Source organism: Rhyacophila brunnea, unplaced genomic scaffold (genome assembly GCF_057557595.1).
Source record: "Rhyacophila brunnea isolate RB1 unplaced genomic scaffold, BYU_Rbru_1.0 scaffold_16, whole genome shotgun sequence".
Classification (NCBI taxonomy): domain Eukaryota; kingdom Metazoa; phylum Arthropoda; class Insecta; order Trichoptera; family Rhyacophilidae; genus Rhyacophila; species Rhyacophila brunnea.
Genome location: NW_028232816.1, coordinates 39,193,421 through 39,204,685, shown reverse-complemented (window position 1 = coordinate 39,204,685; position 11,265 = coordinate 39,193,421). Strand labels below are relative to the sequence as shown.

At 34.9% G+C, this 11,265-nt stretch overlaps 2 protein-coding genes across 2 annotated transcripts in view; one reads left to right on the top strand and one right to left on the bottom strand.

Annotated features, from left to right (window-relative positions):
- Positions 1–5,200, top strand: part of LOC147074703 (leukotriene A-4 hydrolase-like) — a 23,743-nt gene extending 18,543 nt beyond the window's left edge. Inside the window, exons 6-10 of the mRNA XM_085944106.1 lie at positions 138–336; positions 745–966; positions 1,316–1,460; positions 3,658–3,829; positions 4,638–5,200. Of these exons, the coding sequence (XP_085800232.1) occupies positions 138–336; positions 745–966; positions 1,316–1,460; positions 3,658–3,829; positions 4,638–5,088 (1,189 nt within the window). The 3' untranslated portion in view covers positions 5,089–5,200. The remainder of the gene's footprint in view (positions 1–137; positions 337–744; positions 967–1,315; positions 1,461–3,657; positions 3,830–4,637) is intronic.
- mRpL13 (mitochondrial ribosomal protein L13) lies at positions 5,101–11,265 on the bottom strand. Its single transcript, XM_085944107.1, has 3 exons — positions 11,023–11,265; positions 7,700–7,978; positions 5,101–6,650 (listed from the first exon to the last, which is right to left on the bottom strand). The coding sequence occupies exons 1-3, from the start codon at positions 11,044–11,046 to the stop codon at positions 6,417–6,419; spliced, it is 537 nt and encodes a 178-aa protein (XP_085800233.1). The 5' UTR covers positions 11,047–11,265; the 3' UTR covers positions 5,101–6,416.

Here is an 11,265-nt window from a genome sequence, read left to right as displayed (position 1 = left end):
TTGGTTCCACTGTATTTTCATATTTTCAAATACTGATGAGTCCAGTTGAAGTCCACCATCCACCATTAAGGCTAGTATATAAATTTTTACCCATCAGAGTATATTTAGAATTCCTTAATTGGTCTTTATTTTGTCAGATCTACCATTTGGGCAGAGAAGGAAATCATTGAGGAGAGTGCCTGGGAGTTTTCCGAGACGGACCAGATGCTAACTACGGCCGAAGAGGTGTGCGGACCGTACATTTGGGGTATCTACGACTTGCTGGTGCTACCACCCTCCTTCCCCTTCGGAGGAATGGAGAATCCGTGCCTTACGTTCATTACACCGACATTATTGGTTAGTAACCGACTTCATAACAAAGTATATTATTTCATTTTCAGTGGCAGCTGATGATGTTTTTTTAAAGATAAATAATCTCATAAAATACCGAGAAATGTCTCCCCTCCGTATATAATGTAAACAAAGCAACAGACTTCAAACCAAAACGTGAGCTGATATTTAGTTTTTGGGGTTCCCAATAGAAGTAATACAATCAAACACAATCGTTCGATTCGACAATCGAAATATGAAATGCATATAATGCCGTGTCCACACTAACAACAAGTTGCTGACAACCTCGTTAGATTTTACGATAATTATCGTAAAATTTAATGAGGTTGCCAGCAACTTGTTGCCAGTGTGGACACGGCATTAGACTCCTATTATTTATAGTCCAAATTATTTAAATATAAATCTGATTTTTAGGCGGGTGATCGCTCATTGGCCGATGTGATCGTGCATGAGATAACTCACAGCTGGACTGGAAACTTGGTGACCAATCGTAATTTCGAACACTTTTGGCTGAATGAAGGTTTCACCGTATTCGTTGAGAGGAAGATATCTGCAAGACTGTTCGGTGAATCGGTGAACGACACCAAATTCAGAGATTTCTCCACCATCCTGGGATTATCAGACTTGGCTGATGAGGTAAGGCAAAAGATACTTTAAATCTGTGAAGAAAAGTAAAATTGCACAATCGTCATACATTGACTATAACAATAGGGAGCCTTCTGAAAATTTTGTGTTAAAATACTTGAAATATCTAAACAGAATTATTATTTTATAAGTGGTCGAATTTCTTACCTTCTTGCATCTAATAACGTGACCTATCGATCTAAGTCTTTGCACCATTTTGTATGCGGGGCTTAAAGTTATCTGAAGAACCTAACATTCAATTTAACCAACCAAATAACTTAATTATAATAAATAACTTAAATTGAACTTAAAACAAAATTTAACCAATTAACGGTATTAAATAATATGTCGCATGTTACAGGTCGAACATCTCGGCAAAGATAATCCTCTGACGAACTTAGTTGTAAACTTGAAGGGTTTGAGTCCTGACGATGCCTTTTCGACTGTACCTTATGAGAAAGGCTCCACATTCCTGCGATATCTAGAAAACCTTTTAGGAGGACCGAGTAAGAATTTCTCTAGATGTTACCAAATTTGTATATGATTCGTCGAGTCACAAATACTGCACTGGCAACTTTTTATAGTTCAGAAAAATAACTTCATACCTACTACGCAAATACATATAATTTTATTTTCTCATCATTTTCACTAACATAAAACGGCGATGACAATTATCCCATTTCACAAGCAAATGTTGTAAATTTTAATAACCGAGGGTTTTTAAATGTCCAGAGAAATTGCTTATAAATTTAAATGTGATTTATTGTCTATTGCTAATTGAGGTCTCTTTCGAATGGACAATAGAAACTGGGAGTTGGGATTTCATTACAAGGGCATGAGTGGTAATTGATTACGTAATTTTCTCAAGCACATCGCTTGATTTATTTATAATATGACTAACATCACAATAGAACAAAAAGAACACAAAAGATTTATTATCTTATTACATATTACTTAATTACGATGGGAGCTTTGGGGTATAATGAAATCCAAGGCTTGGTTCCATTTACAAAAAAAATACAGTTATGAAGTATGTATACAGTATACTCTCAGTAATCCGCCGCTCGATTATCCGACAACTACTATAATTCGCCGTTATTTTTACTAGTTGAAAGCACAAAATCTAGCTCTATAATTCGCCGGTATTCGATTGTCAAATTCAGTAGTCCGCCGCGTACAAGTATACAACGTAGATGAGATGGGTTTATTTTGGAAACTTCTCCTTCGTAAAACGTACTTTCATCGCGAAGAAAGTAATGTACCAGGGAGGAAAGTGCCCAAGGACCGCATCACAATTATGCCGTGCTCCAATACAACTGGGACACACAGACTGAAACTTTTGGTCATATGGAAAGCCAGGAATCCTAAGCCATTCAAGAATATCTGCCTCACTGAACAACTGGTTGTGTCAAGTGATTTACTGATTAATATTTAGTTAATAAACTTTGTTTATAAATATTGATTTTGATTATAAATAAAACCTTAATTTGCTAGTAAAAATTTCTCAAAAAAACCATTTTTACGAAATACTTACTTGTTTTAATTTTTACCATATTTTGTATGTATGCACTTATAATCCGCCGCTTTCACTAATTTGGACACTTGTCTGGTTTTTGGGGTGGCAGATTACTGAGAGAGTACTGTATAAAGTTAAAGGGGTTGTAATTATATGACTGATTTTCAGGTAGCCGAAATTCAAATTTATAAAATTAACCGGGCATGTTGACATCAAGTGATATCTCTATCGCAATGATGAATTTCGCTTTTCCAATGCATTATTATGATGGTGGAACATAAGTCTCCATGACAGTTCGTCTGTGGTTCATATTCCCAATTCTTTTGTTACCTGTGTATGAATTTAAAATTTGACAATAATGCGATTCACATTGATTTACCTTGCAAAACTGATTAAACATCCATGTGTGATTAATTGTAAGTCGTTTAGAGGTCTTTGACTGCTCCAAGCTTGTGTGTATAATTTAATTTAGTGACCCCACTTTTAGATTGTGACCTTCATTTATAAATCTGACATTTACTCATATTCCTTGTAATGAGATTCATTCATTCTCTTCCAAACGATTCTTCAATTAATTGACATGTTTAATATTATCTCCATTTAGACAGTAGAACTTAAAAACACATATGTAATTTGAAATAACCTTTAAAATCTACCTATTTTTATTAGGTTTTATTATTTTAGATAGATATTTGCACTGAATGTGACTTGAACCTACATCCATCACAAACCGGTGTGATTTACCAATTAACACTATCACTGCTGACCTGTTAATTAATATTTAGTTACCACATTTAAATATCATGTTATTCATATCTAATGGCCAACTAGTGCAAACGCGCCAGTCGCAATGTCAGCACTAAATGAGTTAAGTTAAAAAGATAAATGGTACATTCACTGATCACACTGAAATTTGCTAAAAATAATAACTTTGATTCATAGATGGTGTCAGGATTTCTCAAAATTTTTGTACTTGCTAATAATTTATAAAATATTTTTTTATTCAACAAGTTTTAAGAATTTCGCATTATCACGTATACATACGTATTAGATTTTCTTTGTAAATTGTTATTCAAATATGTTATATGATGCTGTGTTAGAAATGTAATGAAAGAAATGTCAATATATTGCCAAAAATCGCGAGTTCAAGATTGCTAATATGTACGTTGTTATTTTATGACTTTTAGCGGTCTTCGAGCCTTATCTGCGCCATTATTTAAACACATTCCAGAAGAAGTCCATCGACACAGATGATTTTAAGAAAAATCTACTGGATTACTTCAAAGATAACAAAGCCATCAACGAGATTGAATGGGACAAGTGGCTTCACACTCCAGGGATGCCTCTCCATATCCCAAAGTAAGCAATCCCATCTACGGATAGATTGTAAATACCAAAAATGCTATTTCTATGTAGGCATGGTAAGACTTTTAAGTCCAAAAATACAATTTTATAGGAGAGCTGAAACTTAATTTAAAATTTGAATTCTTTTCACTTCTACACATTCACACATACATAACGAATGTATGGTATCTGGTTTTACGCATCTATTCTATACACAAGGCTGCTATCGAGTGTAGTTTATCATATTTATGTATTGAGGCGGTTAATTGTTACAATAAGTTAACCATCTGAACTGAATCAAAATTAAACATAATATTATGTATATATATCGACTCACACGTTGACTTATAATTTCATGGGTCCCAGGCTCGGCTCTGGAGTGTGGCAAATACACATATTGTTTTTAAATTTGTGTTTGCAGTCAGAGTATGGTCCTAATAGGTTGAGCAAGTGGCTAACATACTGTCAGCCATTTTGTGTATTCAATTTAGGTGAAAACTGCATGTTGCACTAACCAATATAATTATTTACACATTCCACCGAGCACAAAGCAAATAAATCTTAACGTAGTCATCAAATTTTAATGTTAATTTACGGTCATTAATTGTCATCTCATAATACAACACAAATTCTTAAAAGCAAGCTGCAATGGTGGTCCTTTTTTAGGTGGCTGGTCATTTACTAATTGACCATATTTTATTTCTATCATAGCCAAAGTGATATTTTAGATCCATGTAGATTTTTTATACATATCCCAAACTTACGACTAAGATATTATGAAATATATTAATATAACTTCTTGATATGAGAATGTCTGTTTCAGATATAATACGAAAATGTCGGAAGCGTGCACCTCGCTGGCAAAACAGTGGGCCACATCAAACGGAAAATATTCAGTGTTTACCAAAAGCGACCTAAAATCTCTCACATCCATGCAGATTCGGCAATTCTTATCAGAACTTCTGAATGAAGATGTCTCGCTTGCTCTCGTTAAGGCTCTCGGTATAGCGTATGACTTGGACTCTGTGAAAAACTCTGAAATCAAATTTAGATGGCTGAGACTTTGCATAAAGGCTCGTTGGGCGGAAAAGGTGGACGCTGCCCTCAAGTTTGTCAATGATCAGGGCCGTATGAAGTTCGTCCGACCAATTTACAGGGACCTCTACGCCTGGGAAGACATCAGAAGTAGGGCCATACAAAATTTCCAAGAAAACAAACAATTTATGATGCACATATCTGTTTACAATATCAAAAAAGATTTACACCTAGATTAATAACATTTCATTAAAATTGTATCAAGTTTTTTTATTACCTATCATCGAAGTATATTAAATACATATTTGTTTATGTCTAGCTGATAAATAAATATTTCTACCATCGTTTAAATGTTATTTTTCATTTAATAATATTGACATATCCACCGATGACTCTTTCAACAACCGGCGGCCTAAATGTACATTTTTTTCAGTCCGTAAACGCTTGGCCAAATTACATAACATGTAGTAAGTTGAATTATTTCAATAAGGAATTGTAATGCATAAAATGATTGAAGAAAACCTAACATCATTTTATATGTCCTAGAATACTTAGAGGACGCCGTCCTACATGGCCTCGTATATGTTAACTTGAGCTGTCATTGGCTGTCATGGAGTCTATATACTAAAATAATGCAAACTCTGACACCGTTCGAAGCATCATGCTTACTTTTCAAGCATATTTTATGTTTTATAATACTGCTTCGTCTAATATCGTAACATCCTGTTATTAATCGTGTTTTTTCTCTTAAATATTATCATTGTATGTGTTATATATTCGTACACCCACGGTGGCTTAAGGGTTAAACTGGGTTTGGCAACACATTGTTTTTTAGTTTGTGTATGAGACATACGACGGGGTTCCGTTGTGCCACCTAGGTCGTCAGTCGAATTTCATTATAACAGGTGAGTGCTTGCTGAATGAGACGGCGACCTTCGAAAATCTATCAACGCGAGTAATCCACCGTCCAGAAACGCACACAAAAGGTGACTAACTGCACATTGTTTAAAAAATTATAGATGACGCGAGTAGTAAGTGCGAATGCTCATAATTCGAGAACTCACAGTATAACTAACATTGGCTCTTGTGGTACAGTGCGTAAGGCGCTGACCTTTCATCCGTGAGCTCCGGATTTAATTCCCGGTGAGAACACAATATATTTATGGGATTTTCTCAGTCTGGGTGTTCGTGAATGTTTCACTTTTATTATTAAATATACTACTGTTTCACTACACTTCTGTCATTGGGCTTCTAGGCCAGTTGTAGTGTTAAAAAGAATATGTATATACATATATATTAAAAATATAATGCAAAATCTTACGCGCTTAGAAATGCACGCCCCAAATTTTTATGGCATTATCTGATATCGCTCCAAGTACCTTGTGATATCTTTTATGGTACTGCTAATTTAAAAAATTATGCTTCTAGTATAGAAGAATGTTTATCTTCAATGGTTTTAGAACAAAGAGAATGTAATTTATTTTGAAGAGAAAGACACAAATTTATTTGATAAATTTAATATTATGTAAATATCTAGGGACTAGTGGAGAAAATAACAAATCTATTTTTATTTCATAACATAGTTAACAGGGAAGTCCATCACTTTGGGGAACTTATCAATAACCTCTTGAGGAATCTGATCTAATCTAGTCGGCACGGGTCTGCATTGTTTTATTTCATTTGTAATATTCTGTAAGATGTCATCGGGCACGGAGCTATCAGGATAGATGAAGAGACGCTGCATGGTGTACCTTCTCTGTAAATTACCCGTCATGCTTCTATACACGGCCTTTTTAACAATCTGCAATTAAAAAAATAACAATTATTATAGTGCGTCACTCGGCGAGTGGACAACCACCGCTGGACAAATACGGTGGTACCCAAGGGGCACTAAACGGCCACGGGGATGTAATAAAACCCGTTGGATAGACTAACAAGTTCGGTGGATGTACATGGCAGCATTTTGTATGGCAACATTGCACATGTCTAAAGATGCCATATTACAGTCCCTTAACCTGTTTACTGCCGGTAGGTGTATGTATGGCGGTACCTTGCACGCCGCAAATTTTATTGCAAAAATAAAAATCAATTTACGTTTCAAGTGGTAAATAAGAATTCTGTTTCAATTCTGAGTATGTGACAATATTTCCAACATATGTTGTTATGTGTTCAACATATTTTCATGTTTAAAATAATTGATTTACATTGGTAAAATCCCGTTTAAAGCGGGACGTCCGAAGACGTCATTTTTGTATGAGCGGCGTTCCGTTCACGGAAAAGTTTGCGTCTTAAGACGTCATTGGCAGCCATCCGGTTAAGATTTAAGAAATGTATCTCAATTTTTAGTAATTTTCAGTTACGTATAGTATTAGACATAAAATAACATTATTGAACATACATAGTTCTGAAAACACTCATGAAAAAATATGGCCAATACAAAAAATCTTTTTCGAAAAAAGGAAGACACCCGGCAGCAATCTAACCTGCGTCTCTTGGGTATCGCGCCCTGTGCATTCCCACTATGCTACGACTGCCATGCTTAATTGTGACAAATTTTAACTATTGACCTTTTTAATACCTGCTCATAAGCGCTCTCCAAATTGAGTTACGATAGGCGATCGGTTTTTGTATTCTAAATTAAAGTATTTATTACAAAGGGCAATAGTTAAAATTTTTCGCAATTAACCATAGCAGTCGTATTGATATCTAATCATTTTATGTAAAACTTGTTGGCATTCAATGTGTAAAATAAGAAAGATTTCATAAATTAAGATTTCTCAGGCTTATGTATGACGTATAGCGGTTGATATTCACACGGTGATAATGTAGAGAATGTTGTCGAGTAATTACCAACGTCGGATCCTTGTCATGCAGCTCCCATGCAAGTGTCCAAGTGGCTCCCCCGGGCCGCCCAGTTGCGTGGAAATAAGCCCTCTTTCGCCAGTCATCCCCTCTCAAAGCGATGTCTTGTGAATTAATCGCCACCACTACATCGCCGCAGTCGTTCATCGGGTGGTAGATGGGTTTATGTAGTCCCATGAGGTATTTTTTGATTCTTTCGGCTGATATGTAGGGGTCCTGCCAGGTGCAGTCGAATAAGTGCCACGTGCGAGCGAACGTTGCCCATTGCTAGAAGCGGAATATGGAGTTATAAATATTAAGTTTTTGAGACTTTATTGCCAGTTTGTAAATAATGTCAGTATGCCAGTAGCGGAACTTCAAATCGTGGACTCCCCGAACAAAAATTCTGACCCACCCACACTTACATCTTAACTAAAGTAATTTTTCAAATAATTTTATCTTAAAAACATTTCATAACCATCTAAAACAGGGGGGGGCAAACTTTTTGGATGGAGGGCCAAATTCAAGAATTCAAAATGAGCGGCGGGCCGCAAGTAAAATACCATTTTTAGATATACGTACACTATTTATTATCACGAAAAATAAACATTTTTTTAAATTCAGGTGTTAATTTTGTAGTTGATATTCTCAAAACTGCTTGTAAATGGGCATCGGAGATATTTGATCGTAAAGAATTTTTATCGAGGTTCATGATCAAAAATGTAGGTTGATCCAAAAATAACGAACATTTTTCTTGCATAATCTTTAAGTTGGTCGAATTTGTCTGAATTAAGGGCATTGTAAAGTTTGGAGATTTCTTCACGACGATGCAATTTTCTTAAATCAGTGTCACACTGCAGATCAAAAATCTCAAGTTGTAGCTCTGTCGGTACACTATCAATATCTATTGAAAATGGATCGCGTACTATTGCTGAACTTGTCTCAATTTTTTGGAAGACACCAAATCTTTGTGAAAAATCGTCATTCAGAGCTTTAATAATTTTACCATATTCTTCAAATCTATATTCTGATATATTCAGCAACTTCAAAGTTGGAAAGTGGTCCACGTCGTTATTCGATATTTGTCGAAGGAATAACTTGAGTTTTAATTGAAATCCATTCAAACTTTTTACCATATCATGGGCATATATTTTTTTTCCTAAAAATGCGGAGTTAAAAGTATTTAAATGTGTCACGATCTTCAACGTAGAAAATAATTGTTACATAGTGTGAGACGAGGCGCAAGAAAGACGTACTGAGATAATACATTTACGAGACAACAAATTCTTCAAATTTTAATCTATTTAAAAAAGTTATTCGTAATCAGAAGTACAATGATGGCGGGCCACAAAAAAATACCCGGCGGGCCGCAGTTTGCCCCCCCCTGATCTAAAAGATTCAATTTTAAAAATATGTAGTATTGCGCAAAAACAATTTTTCATTATTTTTTTCTATTGGCAGTCCCAAAAACAAAATGGTGATATGCGTTCTGGTGTGAAGTCTGTTGCTTTGTTTACATAACCAACGTATGCATTTGTCGGTGTTTCATGTGATTATTCATCTCAAAAATAACAGTCAATGTATTTGCTTTCGGTTGTCTACATAAAATTGTTGAGGGAATATCTTTTCGCAGTTATTTATAGCTAAATTATATAATCAAATGTCTGCTTTGATACAGCAATATGTGAGATGCATGAAATGTTTAAGAGCATACTTCAGTGAAACGGCAAATAATTTTCAGCAATAGGTGGGACATAATTTCAACTGCGTTGCCAGTCGGAGAACGATGGTCGAACTGTTCGGACGTAAATTTGTTTTGTGATGGCGTCGGATGAATTAATTCTTAAATCGTGTAAAGATGACTAAAAAATGTTACGTATTTACTCGAAAAACAAAACATGTCAATGAATATATTATTATTATTACTTAAATAACAATAAACATAACATTAAATGGACGCATGTTGAATTTTTATGACAAATTATGTTTTGTTCGTCACGCATCGTTTTAGACCTTGCTTCAGCTGAAGTATAGCCTTAATTGAGATATAATATATTTATACAAAATCTGAAACAAATTTAGCTATTCGAGGTTTCTTTTGGTAATATCTGCACATAGAATCAGTTAAGTATGTGTGTAATCAATTAATTGGGTGAATCAGAAATTATAGTGGAATAGTGTGTTCAAATAATATGAACCTGCAATATGGCCATTTGTAGCTAACTTAATCAGTGGACCAGAGGTTGTTTTTTGCTTCAATTTTATACATTTAGGCTCCACCTCTGAAGAAGAATTTTTTCAACATCTTTGGTTATTTTGTAGTTATTGGCGGACACTTTTATTGGAATATATTGTATCTTTCAGAATGTCTACCTTTTGAACTATCTCTGAAGTGAGGATTGCACATTATTACCGTAAACTGCCTCAAAAAATAGAACCCATAGTTACCCACGATGGATGTAAGGGAATTGTACTAATTATAATAATGTACCTACATACTTAGAATTAATGTAATTTTATTTTTAAAAAATGGCTCGCGTGGACCCCACCGCACTGCGGGGTCTAGAAGCATTGTATTTCCACAACTTCAGTGTGCATTTTGCCTGACTGTAATGTATCATGCGTAAAAGGTTAATGGAATGGTTATTAACCAATCCTTGTGAAATACTTTTGCGATACCTCCATAACGTCCGGTCAAATTATCCATCGAAAAGTTAGGTCTAGTACACACAACGACACAACCATTGAATAATATAGTTAAACAAAGAAGTAATCATTGATGGCAGCACAGAAAGTTAAAAAAAGAATTGTACACATTAAAACATTTTAATATGATGAGACTGTCTACACTTCAACCAACAAAATTATAAAGTATGCATTTCATGGACCCCACATCCTGAAGCGGGCCCCCAGGCTAGGATGTTTGGCGGGCCTCCCTACCTATCGCTAAGGGTAAAGGCAGTGTGACGCACTGCAGTAGTGTTTTCCAAATGGCGTACGCGGTAAAATTAAAGTACATTTTTAGCGATTTTTTGTAGTTTTAATATGTACATCCATTTGAATTATGGAGTTGTCGAGTATCGGCACACAGTTAAAAATTGCATCGTAAAACCAAATTTTTTAAACTATTAATGTTATTGAAGTAAAATAGCACCGTAGGCGACTTTTTTTACTATTAGATCAAATTTGTGATCTGTGTTCATCTCACTTATGTTTGAACCAACATAACCACAGAATTTTATTCCAAATACTAATCTGTGAAAATAACAACGTATCTATGAAAGCATAATGTCTTGGACATTTTTTATGTTTGAATACCATGTTCTATTTACCTGGACTCTGTTAAATGCAGACATTTCAACTTCTTAATTAATTTTGACAGTAGCAAATATAACCTCACTTTGTACCAATCCGATCGTCTTGCCAGATGTATAAATTAATTTAATTATTATTCAGTCCACATTCGGCTAATTAATAAACTATTTGAATTTGAAGATAATAGGTATGAAAATCTTCGGCTTTGTGTGTGCGGCTTTCACAATATAGAAGCGCCAAATCGGTGAGGGTAAAATATT